A 16,503-nucleotide genomic window follows, 5' to 3' on the forward strand; every position below is an offset into this window, starting at 1 on the left:
TCACTCGGGCCTCGGGTCACAATTTAATCGGGTAAAAAATTCCTAAGAGCATACCAGTACATACATACAAAGTAGCCATAACTGTTTTTGATGTTTTCTTAATGCTATGCTTACGTCTTGATGTACCATAGAGTTGCAAATAGAAATATTGTTGCAAAATTATACTAGTAATTTATGCACGTAAAGATTACTTACATATTACAATCAGAGAAATAATTTGTATGATTGATTGTTGCTTTGATTGTTTATTTGGTTGCTTGAAACGTACATAATTACATACGTACATAATAGATATATTTCTTTACATTTATCGACCATCTGTGTTCATTGTTTGTACCCGTTTCATATCACGACAATACAACATACTAGAAATTTATAAAAAAATAGACGAACTTTGCGACACCTTATATACGCTCCATCAAGTCATTTGGACTGCAGGGTGTGTCAAGAAATTAAACATAGGTATAGTTCGCGCCAGACTGCTAGACCGCTCTGAAGTTGCGAGCAGGTGTAGTCATACATTTTGCTGTGGCGACGCGATTCATTTCTATATTCAGAGCGGACTAACAGTTTTACGCGCACTATACTCGTGCATACATATAACATGCGCACGAATAACATTACCCTCCACAGGTAATAAAATACCGTATTAGTAACGAATACATTATGTCACGGAGTGTTTTATACACAAAATATGGGATTCTGCCGTAGAATAATAAATTACAACATTCTTGCGGCATCGAGCTGTGAATGTAAATGGTGCGTTTTGCTTGATGCAACCGCCATTTTGAACTTACGATGTGGTCAATGGTTAATATTACATGTAACTTTAAAATTATTAGATTGTAACTAAAAAGGAACGCTCTGCATATAAAATTAAAGAAATACATTGCAGTAGCAACCTCCAAGGTCTTGAATTTCGTAAAATGATTTTTTCACCTAGTTTGAATGAAGTTCGTTAAGGCAGCTTACGGTTAGAGTTAAATGTTAAATTCGTTGTAAGTAAAAATGGTTGTAAGGAAGGCGTTAGGGCCTTTCAGTGTGATATTATCTCTCTCTCCCTTTTTATTATTTACGAGCTTTTGCCCGCGGCTTCGCTTGCGTTACGCAGTAATATTTTCATCCCCTATTTTATCCCCTTGGGGGTAGAATTGATCGAAATTCTTTCTTAGCGGATGCCTACATCATAACATCTACCTGCATGCCGAATTTCAGCCCGATCTGTCCAGTTGTTTGGGCTGTGCGTTGGTAGATCACTATGCCAGTCAGTCACCTTTGAGTTATATATATTTAGATAGGCGAGTGTTCATGTTTACTATTTACAACTTTTATTAACTTCGTTATTGACGGGGTTGCCTGTAACTAATACGGCGTTATTACTGGACATGTGCGAACAACTAAGATTCAGGTTTTCACCACGATGTTCCACAGATTGGTATAACACCTTTTTGCACCTTTTAACACTGGTCTCATCTCAGAGAGTGGCTTAGTCCACAGCGCTGGCAAAGAACGAATTAGTAAACTTTACAACTATCATTGACCTTTTATAATAAAATATATTTAGTACATAATAATTTACATGTAATTACTTAAATGTGTTTATTGATCTACAAGGCTATAAACAAATATAAATACGAATAGATAGATGACTGTTAAAAATATTTCAACAAAAGGCATCTTCAAAACATGTCAAAACTAAAAGCAATAAAATAATTTGAATGAAAGAATACAAGTAATTTTACACTAGGTTTTTGTTTTAAAATCTTGAATCGCAATCAACAAAAGGAGTCAAGGTTTGAGAACGAGATGTAGTAACAAGTATTTTATTTGTGCGTGAGAGAATTCGTAATGTTTTACAAATACTCTACACTCTATGGCCAAGTGCGTGTTGTTCGAAGACGGTTTACGGCTCCATATATGTAGAAACACTGCATAACTTTATAGTCCAGATCGGGTAGCGTTGCTTTAAAAAAGGTGGTAGAACCCCCTATGGTTCGACTCCGGCGGCACCACCGCTACACCTATTTCTGCCTAATAACAGCAGTGTAGTTTGAAGGGAGACATACTTTTTCGAGGCATTCCAGCTTAGTCCTCCGGGGTAGCGGCGCATCTCTAGATATAATCTTCAACACATTACTATCCGAGTAATGAGCATGGGTCTCCTATCAGACTGAGAAGGATTAACCCATAATCCACCGCGCTGGCCAAGTGCGTATTGGCAGAGTACACCTACCTTTGATATTTTTTTATAAATCTCTTAGGTATGCAGGTTTCCTCACGATGTTCTTCACCGTTTAAGCTAGTGATTTTTTTTCTAATACGCACATAACTCAAAAATCAGAGGTGCCTGGGATTTGAGCCTTGGACCCCTCGATCGAGAGGCTGTCTTTTAACCACTAGGCTGCTGCTTTCCATACGATACAAATGATAAAGGCAATTTGTCAAGTCTGCTGACCGCATCGAATGCTGAATTTTAATACGGAACGAGTATTGAATGCTGAATAATGTACTTATATGGAATTTTAACTCAGTTTTGATATTGGACGCGATAACAATTGTATTTACCATATTACTAAATATTTTTTGCATATTATACAATTTATTACTTCACATTTTGAAACTATTATACGCTACTTGACACTAACAGTGCCATCTATTATATTATCATGCAATAATAATGTTTGCATATTTTCCCATACATTTCCAATCAGCGCCCCTAGTGGACTGTATCAGAACTGATTGGAAATGTATGGGAAATACGTAAACAAATACAAAAACAGTCATTTTTGTAAAAACGTAAAAACTCATTAAGGGTAGGTACTGACACCTTTATATATTTTGTAGAATTCCAGCGTCATATTTACCTTTAAACTTTAACAAAACAAATTAATTACATTCAAATGTTTTAACGGTCTTTTCTTTGTTACAGCCCGCCAACAATGACATAAAGGGCCACAAGATGGCGCTGCGACTAAAAAAGGATATAAAGAAAGCTTCGTACTACGTGTGGTTCCTCGGCGCGCAGGAGTCCCGTGGGTTGAGAGGGGAGGAGTTCGCGTTGCCTGCTATACGGCTCCTGGAAGAGAGGGCCAGGGATCTTGAGCCTTTTAAGGTTACGCTACAGGTGAGAAATTACATATTTACTGTTATTATGTACCACCAAGTTATGTCGTACTGATTGGAGTGAATACTTAAAAGGAAAAGCCTACTTCCAGTAGTTAGATCGGTAATCTACTAAATTAATCTAATTTTCTCGGTACTATATGTCGGTTTGTTCAATTTTGGAGTATCAAAGTTGATTTTGATAGGACATATTTGGACATATTAGGAGTGGCATATTCTACTTTACACCAAAAATGTTTGAGATCAGGGTATTGTACCCTTAGTATGAGTTTTTACGTTTTTACAAAAATTACTGTTTTTGTTTACGTATTTCCCATACATTTCCAATCAGTTCTGATACAGTCCGCTAGGGGCGCTAATTGGAAATGTATGGACAAATACGTAAACAAATACAAAAACAGTCATTTTTGTAAAAACGTAAAAACTCATACTAAGGGTACTGTCTCAAATTAAAAAAAACTGCATGTCAAAATTGGTATCAATAAGGAAACCGATACATACTAGTATATCAAATTTATCTTCAAAACTCTAAAAACAATAGTTTTACAAATACTTCTAACTCCACAGGTGTCTCACAAAGGGCTGAAGATAATCCAGAATGTGACAGCGAAGGGCAAGCAGCAAACCATCAAGCATTTCATCCCGCACGGCAGCATCACGAGCGCCGTGGTCCAGGGGGATGTTGTGGCGTGTGTGCTGCTCCTGTACAACCCAATCACCGGCTGTCCAGTACATGTGCATGCTTACAGGTAAGATAGTTGTTTTCACCTATAGATGTAGCTCTCAGATTTAGGGGAGAGATGGTTAATGATTAAGCAAACAGTCTCCGAATTGATAGACTGATAACTTGAAGACAAGTTTTAGATTTAAAGGTCACTTTAACGGTCGCCAATTGGCATGATGACAGTATAAAATAGATTAAATAATTTAAGAAAACACAATATTTTAAAAGGATTCTCAAAAATAACTCAGTTTAAAAAAACTCTAAGATTTATTATATTTTCAATTAAATAAAATTATAAAATACTGCAGTCGGCCATCTTGTCTGAAACGCTAATCGGGGCACGAATGACGTCATTTTTGGGTATGTCACTAAATTGCTTAAAATTTTGTGTGTGATGTTCCATAGATATATTATCCTAGTGACGTAGGGGGATGTTCTAACGTGACGTCACCAACGGACGCCATGACACTCACGAGCGTTTTCGCGCTTAATTCAAAATGTCTATAAACAAATACTATTATTTTCGTATATACTGAATTTATTACCGAAATAATACGATTTTTGGAAATGGTAGACATGTATCTACGGTATAGAGGTTTTCAAAATTTGTCATCATCCCTATTAGGTAAAATCTACATGCAATGAAATGTTAGATAGTAATGGTTAAGTATATACTTCTATTCCATATACCCAATAAACAGTGCTTTTTTTCTATTTTCAATGGAACCAAATAATATTGTACCATTTTTTCTCTTTTATTTTATAGTAAGGTATTCAAAAAACTACGATTCACCACCACATTTATAATAGTAGTACTAATAGCTTTTTATCACTGATGTCAGTTAAAACTTTCATCCTAACTCCTCAAAGTGGATTGAAAATTCGGTTGACTGCAAAAACCACTAACAAACAAACTGCGTATCCATTTGCATTGTTTCTGAAAAGATTATGCAAATCACATCCAATCTTTTATATATTCCAGCTCCTACTCGCTGGTTACATGGGACCACTTGGGAATCTATTACAGAGTAAAAAATATCAATCTAAATGCAAGATACACGCAAATGGCTTGCAATTGTCGGACAGGAAACGATTAGGGACGGCGTTTCTTTCAGAAAAGTATCGATTCTGGAATCGAAGTGTTATAAATCGATTCACAAAAAAATCGATTCTCCAAATATCGATCTTCAATATATTCAGGGGTGAAATTCGCGAAAAAAAGGTCATCAGAACCAAATTATCACTGAAATACGTATCCGTCAGCAAAAAATGTCTATAACACATTTATTAATGTTCAATTAACTTCGATAAAAATGAGAAATTTCGATTTTCTAAAATGAAAAATCGATTCACTGAATCCATCCATTAACTACTGGTAAACTCTACTGTAAGTGTGCAAATAAAGTATATTCTATTCTATTCTATCCATTACGGGAGACCGATTATAATAATCGATTTTTGTGATCCAAAAAATAGATTTTTCGATTAATCGATCTCAGATCGCCATCCCTAGGAACGATGTGGATGACCGAGCTCGCTATTAGACCATTCATTATGTTTCTATTTCCCCTTATTGTGTTGCTTCTTTTGAGATAACGTTTCCTATAGCTCAAGAATAGTGCTGTGGTCTCTTATTTTTAAATCCAATGCTTAAATTATATGTTGTCTTCGTTAAATCGGAAACGCTTTTATTAATATTTCTAATAGTTTATTTTGTAGTTATATAACACCAACAAGTTAGTTTTCCTGCCATGGGTTTTAAGTATTCTCTCAGAGTGAAAAGAGCTTAATTGAATGTCCACTGTTTAGTTAATTGACTTATAATATCTTTATTTTAATACTCGTAACTACACATCACAATATGTAGTTACACATATTAAATGAAAATTCAAAAAAGAACCCGTGAAGTTACCAATAAGATTTTTAAAGAATTACTTAATTAACAATAAAACATTTTCTATTTTTCAATGTAACTTAATCTGTTTATTAGCAAGAAATGACAAGTTTTTAATTTATGTGCTTTTTATATAGAGTTATCCATTATTTTCTAATATATAGATATTCTTACAAAACAACGTAAGATATTCATGGTACCTGTTTTATCATTTCAATACTATCATTTAAATTTAGCAATCTCAAATTTATTTCACAAATATAGGAGTGCTAGGCACGTCAATGCCGACCAGGCCTACAGCATTTATTAAGGTTTTGACTTATTACATTCTAAATAAAAAGTATATATCATGAAAATATTTTCTTAATAAAGCTTGCTTCGACTAACTCATTAAGTTTAAGAAAGTAGGTCTAGAAGGAAAAAGTTTTGCACAGAAATTCCTTTTAAGACTAAAGTCGTACAAAGAAAAGGTTTTCAGAATCCATCCACCCAGGCACGCACCTCTGATTTTTCGAAATTATGAGCGTATTAGAAATTAATTATCACTTGCTAAAAACGGTAAAGGAAAACATCGTGAGGAAACCTGCATACCTGGGAGATTTATATAAAAAAATATCAAAGGTATGTGAAGTCTAACAATACGCACTTGGTCAGCGCGGTGGACTATGGCCTAATCCTTCTCATTCGGAGAGGAGACCCGTGCCCAGCAGTGGGACAATAATGGGTTGTTGATGATGATGATGACTATGACACTAGTATCTTTATTACTACTTGTTACAACTTAAAACAATAGTGTTAAGCGTTTCTGTGTTTTGGATTAAAGGGATTGATATGGAAGAGATACTTTACTAGATTTCAGTTAGGACTCCAATCCTAGGATTGATTTTCAATCTTCATGGGCAATGGACTTTAATATATAGTTATAACTGTACCAATTCTTATGAGCCAATATACAATATACAAATCATGATACCTTACCACGTAACTATTGCGTAAATAGACGTGACCTAGTGCATACTAAATACTATTAAAACATGTGTCGTACTAAACGTGATAAATATCTTTTATGGGACCAATGACCTAGTAAGACAGGCCTCGTTGGCACGAAATATTGCAAGCTCGCTCACTGCATTTCAATTGGGAAAATTAGATAATGTATTACTTGGAATTTATTTAGATTAGTTGGTTTGCGTACATTAATATATGTAGGTACTTGTATAATCTCAAATAAAGTGATAAGTGCCTGAAAAATTGTATATATGAAATATTATATACCTAATACATAGATTAGTAAAGATACTTCGCCGCCTTGAAATTGAATGAAGCCACAAACGGCTTATTAGTAAGTTCTTTTTTTGAATTGTTGACAAATAAAAACATTTTTAGAGAAAATTTACGAATAAATAACTAATACTGCGTAATTTACATAATAAATCAATAATTATTTCAAATCTTTTAGAGACATTTTAGCACGGAGACGTGGCAAAACTTTTTTTCGCAACTATTTCAATTGTCAAAACTGGTTACATTTTCTTATTAGGAATGAGTAATCTTTACTAATCTATGACCTAATATCAGTTTTCTTTTGTTCAAAAATTATTATATTAAGCTTATAATTAACGTACAGCTGCATCTTAAATACATTCTACTTTAGGTGAAGAACCGATCAGATATAAACGTGCCAGCCAAAACCACAAAACTAATAACTAAGAAACAGATAAAAAAGAATATTCCAAAAATATTGAAGACTATTATGATAGGCTATACAGTATTTCTTTAAATGATTTGATAGTCGGTTTTAAGCATTGTTGAAAAGTCGAAATTCATGAAATAATGTTTATCTAATCATAGTAGATATGTTTTTGAAATTTTTTAATGTAGTTTTTGTATTATTTGCTGTCAAAAACACTAATTAGAACAGTCCTATAAACAACTCCTACACTCTCGTCTATGTTAATTAAATATTTATATTATCTGTACATACAGATTACGTAACGCAAGTACACAATAAGGCTGATGCCAGTCCTGCCCTTTACCTAGATAGAACAAAACAAACCCGACTGACATTTAGCGTGTAGCATGGCGCAACTGCTACGGCGCATCTTCGCTGTGGCGTAATGCCTTAAGGATTCGCGAGCGGTTTGTTTCCATTTTGTCTATGGGAAGGCGAAACAATAAATTATCTTTATTTGGGAATGAAAAGAAAAAAAATTATTGAATATATACATATATATATTCAATTGTACATGTAAACGTCGTTCATGCCTATAATTGGCACTCATACGAGCCTTATTATTATGAATACTACTATAATGTACTACTAAGTACTATATAATGTATTGTGTGTGTTGCTGTTGGCATGTAAATATATAAATAAATAATACATCAATAGGTACACGCAAATAGTTAAACTATTATAAAATAAAAAAATACAAAAAATAATGATACAACCCATCATATCATAACTAAAAAAATATTTAAAATGACTTTGTTCATAGCCGTTTCTGCAAAACGTACATATACTAGTTTGTGTTGTAAAAATTCACTCACATTATGTACAACGCGTCAAAAGAATTTTTCTTCAAAAATTAACTTCAAAAAAACAAAAAGTAAATAAAAAATATACTATCGGCTTTCAAATACTACAATATACATACAGGCTGCCATGACACTGCAACGCAGTTACATGTTTTATACGGTTTTCGTTCACGAAAAAAACAACAAAGCGGCTGAATTAGGCACATTACATACATTAGTAAAGATACTTCGCCGCCTTGAAATTGAATGAAGCCACAAACGGCTTATTAGTAAGTTCTTTTTTTAAATTTTTGACAAATAAAAACATTTTAGAGAAAATTTAGGAATAAATAACTAATACTGCATAATTTACATAATAAATAAATAATTATTTCAAATATTTTAGGGACATTTTAGCATGGAGACGTGGTAAAACTTTTTTACGCAACTATTTCAATTCTCAAAACTGGGTACATTTTCTTATTAGGGGTGAGTAATCTTTACTAATCTATGGCACATTATTGATAAGAATGAATGTCTAGTGGAACAATGGCCTTGTATAATTGTTATAAAAACGGTTAGTGACGTAGTGTCGAGGAAAAGGGTTAGGTAGGCCTTGTCACAAATACCTCGCGAGTCGACAGATGTCGCGGCACTCGACCCGGCGATGCAACGTGATATGTCAATTTAGGGTTGCCACATCGTATTGAACACAGGGTTGCCACATTCTTGATTGGATTAGAGTTATTGTATTGACACCGTTAATGAATCAAGTTTAATCGTGTGTGAGTAATGAGTTAATGTGTAGTGGAAAGGCATTTAATTCATGTAAGATTGATAAGATTTGACAACAGCGTGGAGTGGAATATATACATATTTTGCATTATTTTTTAATTATAAATAAAAGTAGTTCTTAATATTGATGCAGGATGTATATACTAACAAGTTTTCTTGTGAATAATTTTTCATTTAACTTGACGCTAAGTGGCAACTGCCGCACATTTGGACAACTATAATCAACTACAGAGGGTTCTCTGAAGCCGACAACGGATGCGTTACTATGAAAGTCTCCTTACCACACTATTCAAACCGGAACATAGCAGCACTTAACACTGTTATTATTAAGCAGAAATAGGAATGGCGGACCTTCAGAGTCAAATCTCGATTTATTCCACCTTTGATGTTACCTACCGTAGACATAACAATTACCTAAACGAAGTCTCGAACGTTTCTATCAATTTTAATGTAACCTAATAACAGCAGTGTTAAGCGCTGCTGAGTTCCGGTTTGAAGGGTGTGGTAAGGGATACAGACTTTTCCGAGGCGTTCCAGCTTAGTCCTAAGGGGTAGCGGCGCACCTGTGGCCGACCTCAGGTAGGAATATCTAATCCTATCTGGGGTTGATTACAGATATCCATGTGCGGCAGTAGCCACTTACCATCAGGTGGACTGTATGCTCGTCTGCTACTCTTATATCATAAAAAAAAGAAACTATTGAACTGAGCATTCAGTCAAATGAAATATATTTTATTCTACAAATACAATAGGCACATATATTCACATATAAACGACGTAGTATTCTATTCGCATTTTGCTAATAAAAACACTTGCTACGTACTATAACATCCGCGATATCCTTTTTAGGTAAATCCAGCCCCATTATATGGATAGCTCGCATGTCTGCACAAGTTGCGATATATTTTTCCGTGTACTTACCGCTGCTTCCTTGATCATTGTTAAACAATGGTTATATACAATAAAATAAATCTAAATATATATAACTCAAAGGTGACTGACTGACGTAGTGATCTATCAACGCACAGCCCAAACCACTGGACGGATCGGGCTGAAATTTGGCATGCAGATGTTATGACGTAGGCATCCGCTAAGAAAGGATTTTGATCAATTCTACCTCCAAGGGGATGAAAATATTACTTCCTAACGCGAGCGAAGCCGCGGGCAAAAGCTCGTATTTTATAAGGTGGTATAACAAACATTACTCGACCGGAGATACCAACAGTGCTTGCGTTTCGGTGGAAGAGTGTGATTGCTGGCTGACTTTTTTATGGTATGGGAGTAGCGATGAGCAAGCAGTCCACAAGATGGTAAGTGGCTACTGCCGCATGGACAACTGTAATCAACTTATAGAATAGGATTATATACCTACCTGAGATTGGCCACAGATGCGCCGCTACTCTTGAGGATGAAGCTGGAATGACTCTGAAATGTATGTCTCCGTTACCATACCCTTCAAACCAGAACACAGCAGCGCTTAACACTGCTGTTATTATTTATTTATATTTATTTATATTATGCAGAAATAGGTGCGGCGGTGCCGTTAGAGTCGAACCACAGAGGTCTCTACCAACCTTTAAACCCTAGGAACGGCATACATAGGATTTTATGATTTATCGATTGTCTACGCGTATGTATAGATGCATACGCAACTAAAATTGATCAGGCGGTAGCCTTAATGTTGCAAAGTAGCAAGTAGCCACGCCCTAGCATCTAAACCGCGGGAAAGCAAATCATATGCTGTGATTACATCAGGCACAGGTTTAAGGTATGTATACATACAAAAGATACAAAAAGATTCATAGAAAACGAGGACACCGCCACTTAGCAGTCCGGTATTCTCAACTTTATGATAGGATGCCGCCTAAGGAATCGGTCGTGATTAGATTAACCCACGTTCAAAGCAACGCGATGATAAGCGGAAAGCGTAATATGTACACGCGATAAATATAATAAAATCGCCTAAGGAATCGGTCGTGATTAGATTAACCCATGTTCAAAGCAACGCGATTATAAGCGGAAAGCGTTATATGTACACGCGATAAATATTATAACATTATTATTAGTCAATTGTCACTAACCATCAGATAAACTGTATGTTTGTTACTTCTTTCGTATAAACGTAAGCTAAAAATAAAAATATTTGTAAATAAGTTAACTTTATGTCAAGTTATTGTTGAAATTCACATAGCGGTGATTTAAACTTTATATTAGCATCATAGATTAGTAAAGATTACTCACTCCTAACAAGAAAATGTACCCAGTTTTGAGAATTGAAATAATTGCGTAAAAAAGTTTTGCCACGTCTCCGTGCTAAAATGTCCCTTAAATATTTGAAATAATTATTTGTTTATTACGTAAATTACGCAGCATTAGTTATTTATTCGTAAATTTTAAAAATGTTTTATTTGTCAAGAATTAAAAAAAAGAACTTACTAAAATATGCCATTTGTGGCTTCATTCAATTTCAAGGCGGCAAAGTATCTTTACTAATGTATGATTAGCATAATAAATGCTTAACATAACTTAGATATTTGTATGTTTTTAACATTTTGTATATATACAATGTATTAATGTAACAAGTACGTACTAAGTAAATCAATAAAGATACGAACATATATCTATAGTCTGATTCATAATTAGGTGTCCAAAATGTAAACAAACAAATGTCACTGTCAAAATTAACAAGAAACAAAAATTTTTACAAACTCAACAAAAAACGAAAACTTTACAATTATTCACAATTTAACAAACGCGCTATGAAAACGATAATACATTTGAGTTCGATCACAATCACGAAAATGAATAACATAAGCTACGAAACTTAAAAATGACGGCACAAGAAATGTTTTGGGTTCCGATTGTGTTACCATTATCACATTTTAATTTTCTACCATAAACCTTGTTTTTTATTATTATTACTATATGGAACGAAATTGAGGTAATAGAAATATTAGAAAATGTGAATTGATCTTAATTTATTTAAATTATTATTTTATTATTGTTGTATTAATTTAAAATCGTCAAAAAAAAAACGACCATTTGAAACGTATTTTCTTGATAGGTCAACACCTTTGTTTACATTTTGGACACCTAATTATGAATCAGACTATAATTATATTTTGATTTTGAGAACGCTTATCGTTTCTTGAATTCGATCGATTGGATGGAGCTTTACGGCCACTTGCAATCAGAATCCATGCATAAGTATGAAAATCTTACTTTATGAGGTAGAAAATGATGGTCGCGGATGTATACCGGATTATTATTTAAATTACAGTGTTAATGTACCATATTTCAAGGTATTGCTTGCTATTTCAACCTGATACTGGATTCCATAGTGATTAGTCTCTCAGTAATATTTCTGCTATCTGGTATGTAATAAAAAATGTTATTATCATATAAATTTATAGATCATTAATATAAATATACACAACTCATAAATATAAATATTACAACTTAAGATTTTTCTGTAAGAAAATAAAAGTAGCATATATTTCTTTATAGACAAATAAACGGAATGATGTTTCCATAGATTAGTAAAGATTACTCACTCCTAACAAGAAAACGTAACCAGTTTTGACAATTGAAATTGTCACTGTCATCTATTTTCGTGTTTGAAAAATAAAAAAAAATGTAGTTTTTAGATCATTTACGAATGAAACGATATTTCTCCGCGCTTTTTCTTCGATTTCGTGTTTTTGGCACCACTTACCTGCGCATGTCGGCATTGTTCCGCGTAAATTACACCATAACAGCCATTAAATGGCTGACAGAAATGTCAGTCGTTTAAGCCATTTAATGGCTTCCTTCATTTACGAGGCGGTGAGATATCCATGGATGAGACTTATCCATGGATATTTTAAAGAGATTTAAAATTTCTACCGATAAATCTATCGATATCCGATAAACATAATCCTAGGAGTCTTCAAATCAAGAGTGAATAGGCTACTTCTAGGCAAGCGTGGCACATCTTAGGTCTCATCAAAGCTTACCATCAGGCGAGATCGAGGCCAAACGCGTGCCTATTAACTAATAAAAAAAACACTTTTGGGAATAGTAGCTAGTCTAATGAATTACTCGTAATTAAACAACCTCTTTCAGAAGGAATCGTCAAAATCTGAAATAAATTGAAATTTGCAGCCGTACCTTAGTCTACAAAATCCCAGTTTTTAAACTTAAGTAGAGACATTCAATCTTTGTTTAATTTTATTATTATTCGTGCATAATAATAGTAGAATAGTCATGGGCACAGAATAATTAGTTTACATACTTTCTAATCGGGTACACAAGATATGGGATTCATGTTTTCTAGTTCAAAGGTGAATACTTATGACCTGCGCGACCAAGCAACCCATTACTGGTTCCAATTACCCTTGAGAATCGTTATGTCTGGATAGATCGGGGTCGCTAAAACATTCTTAAATGAAATATATTCTCAGATGTTCTAAAAAGGTTGAGCTATGATTTTTTTTTTTATAATATAAGAATAGCAGACGAGCATGCAATCCACCTGATGGTAAGTAGCTTGGATATCTGCAATCAACCCCAGACAGGATTAGATATTCCTACCTGAGGTCGGCCACAGATACGCCGCTACCCCTGAGAACCAAGCTGGAACACCTCGGAAACATATATCTCCCTTACCACACCCTTCAAAACAGACCACAGCAGCGCCTAACACTGCTGTTATGGGGCAAAAATAGGTGTGGCGGTGGTGCCGCCGGAGTCGAACCATTTTGTGGTTCGACTCCGGCGGCACCACCTACCTCCTCCTACCTCCTTTGAAACCTTCGAAATTTATAAACCGACTCTTAATTACTTGAGTTTTGTTTGTATACGTAGATGTAGAAGATACTATTATACACAATATTTTAATTTTTGTTTTTTATATCATAGAACTATTTTAAAAATTTATCTCAATCTGCTGACTTTGGTACCTACTTAAAAGGCGGTCATATTAGTCCCCATATTCTATTGTACGTGGAATAAAATATAACAGATGTCTATTGACAGCAGTGAGCACTTACTATCAAGTGAAGTGCGTGTTCGTTTGCTTATTACTTGTATCATAACTATTATTTACACCCCATATGCCAAGAAATGGTAATACAGAATAAGAAATCCTTATTTATTTATGTACATACACATAGATATATCTGTTGAGAATCAATCCGAGCTATGCTCAAGCCCTCATAAGAAATTGTCCACAAAATTTTCTGTATACCATAGAGATCATCAATCACGACTTTTCTCGTAAAAAAATAAAAAAAGAGTAGAATTTAAACGTTATTCCAACTTTTTGCGAGTGTCAATGAACCTAATGTTAGGAATAGATCTTTATTTATTTACACAGAGAAAATCGATCGTAAAATAAAATGAATAAGTTTTAAAAGTACACAGATTTTTGATTGTACGTGGTTATGTCAACGCTTTTTGTTAAACTCTCTACTATTGAAGTAGACTTCAATGTGGAAAATAAAGTAAATATTAAGATGACATCAGCATGAATGAGTATTTTAATATTCCAATGTTAATTTCACGTTAAAAACGAGGAAAATTGTTTTGGACTTTTAAAATTTGGAAAACATTATTAATTTTGCCTCATCATTATTAATTTGCGTATTACATGATCTCATACACATAATTATTAAGTGTTTAGAAACGTGTTAACTCATATTTCTGATTTTAGAATTATTTTCCGCTTCACTACAGTTCTGTAATACCGTTAAGTATGAGATCAAAGGGCAAGGCAAAGATATTTTTCTAAATATATAGGAAGGTTTAAGACCAAATTAGATACCTATATACATGTTTGCACAAAATCATAGATTAGTAAAGATTACTTACCAAGAAAATGTAACCAGTTTTGACAATTGAAATTGTCAATGTCATCTATTTTTGTCTTGGAAAAATATTAAAAAATGTAGTTTTTAGATCATTTACGAATGAAACGATATTTCTCCGCACTTTTTAATATTTTCGAATTTTTGCACCACTTTAACTGCCGACATGTACTGTAGATGTCGACATTGTTCCGCGTAAATTACACCATGACAGCCATTAAATGGCTGACAGAATTGTCAGCCGTTTAAGCCATTGAATGGCTTTCTTCAATTACAAGGCGGTGAGATATCCATACTTATCTATACACAAGATGAACAATTTTGTATTAAATTCAAAACTGGTTTACTTTTTCAAATATACCTTTAGATATATTGATATCACTAAAATAAATAATCAAATTTTAAAGAGCTTTTAATGACAGCAAATTGAAATTACACTTCACATCTAATCTTTCTGTTTGTACAATACAAGCACGGATTTTTCTGAACTTCAGCTAGATAAGTATAGCTTTATCTAATGATTTGAGATCCATCTTTCTTTCCTCTTCATGGCTTCTTATCAATTCGTGCCAAATCATTGAACCGGGTTTTTAGCGCCCAAACATGTTTCGTTCGCCAACAAAAGACTTTTTCTACAAAACTGTGCGACAACTTTGGTGAAAGTATTACGGAATTTTTACGACTATTACACCGCCATATTGAAAGAACTGTCAAAAGTGGCGCGAACGTCCACAAAAGTAGTTTTTAGTAATTTTCACTTTTAGTACACAATACCTACTGTATCGTATGTCTAGACGGCGTCAAGTCGTAGTTTTTGTGTGTGTGCTGCAGGTGTACTAATTGTTTATCTATGTGCGTGACCTTTGACGAAGTCATAGATAATGCAAACGGCAGGAAAAGCAATACAGATACCTAATTATGGCCGCCGTATACTATGGCGCTTTCATTTTATAAAGCATAAGAATAGAAATAACATATTAAAAAATATGTTTTTATTTAATTATTATAGGATATTATAATATTACTATTTGATAGATTGCAACACTACTATAATTATATGTCAAATGTCCGACTACAGAACGACTGTGAATGTTTTTAATTTCATCTGTGTTTTGTTTTTTAAAATCTTTCATTAGTAGGTACAAAGTTTACAGAATAAGATGATTTACTTTATAATCAAATAAATTCGATGCTTGACATTCGTACAGATAATAAAACTAACCGCGCCTAGACACACAAGTGAGTCAGAGAAACAGGATTTAGCACACATCAATACTAACATTTGCAGAAACCCGTTTCAAAGCCACATATTTACCTTGCACAGGCTATAAAACGTTTTTCCATAAAGTCTCTACATTCATGAATATGTAAATAAAATGTATTTATTTGCCGAATTGCCGAATTGAGAATATAAAAATATTCCAAATATCTGACAAATTAAAAAAGATTAAGAGTTTACGCACTTAAAATAATAAATACTAGTTAATAATATAGTAATATTTAAAAATAAATAAAGGTAAAAACGCAAGAATTCAAGAATAAAACTAAAAAAATGTTTTTTTTTTCCGCACCAATCATCGCCAATGAACTGTCCGTCAATAACA

At 33.7% G+C, this 16,503-nt stretch overlaps 1 protein-coding gene across 2 annotated transcripts in view; it reads left to right on the top strand.

Annotated features, from left to right (window-relative positions):
• Positions 1-16,503, top strand: part of LOC140746214 (uncharacterized) — a 104,225-nt gene that overhangs the window by 74,210 nt on the left and 13,512 nt on the right. For both annotated transcript variants that reach the window (XM_073078265.1, XM_073078266.1), the window contains exons 3-4: positions 2,930-3,124; positions 3,691-3,872. In XM_073078265.1, the coding sequence (XP_072934366.1) occupies positions 2,960-3,124; positions 3,691-3,872 (347 nt within the window). In that variant the 5' untranslated portion in view covers positions 2,930-2,959. The remainder of the gene's footprint in view (positions 1-2,929; positions 3,125-3,690; positions 3,873-16,503) is intronic.

Source organism: Epargyreus clarus, unplaced genomic scaffold (genome assembly GCF_041222505.1).
Source record: "Epargyreus clarus isolate Ecla_fem2 unplaced genomic scaffold, WU_Ecla_fem_2.2 ptg000012l, whole genome shotgun sequence".
In the NCBI taxonomy this organism is placed as follows: domain Eukaryota; kingdom Metazoa; phylum Arthropoda; class Insecta; order Lepidoptera; family Hesperiidae; genus Epargyreus; species Epargyreus clarus.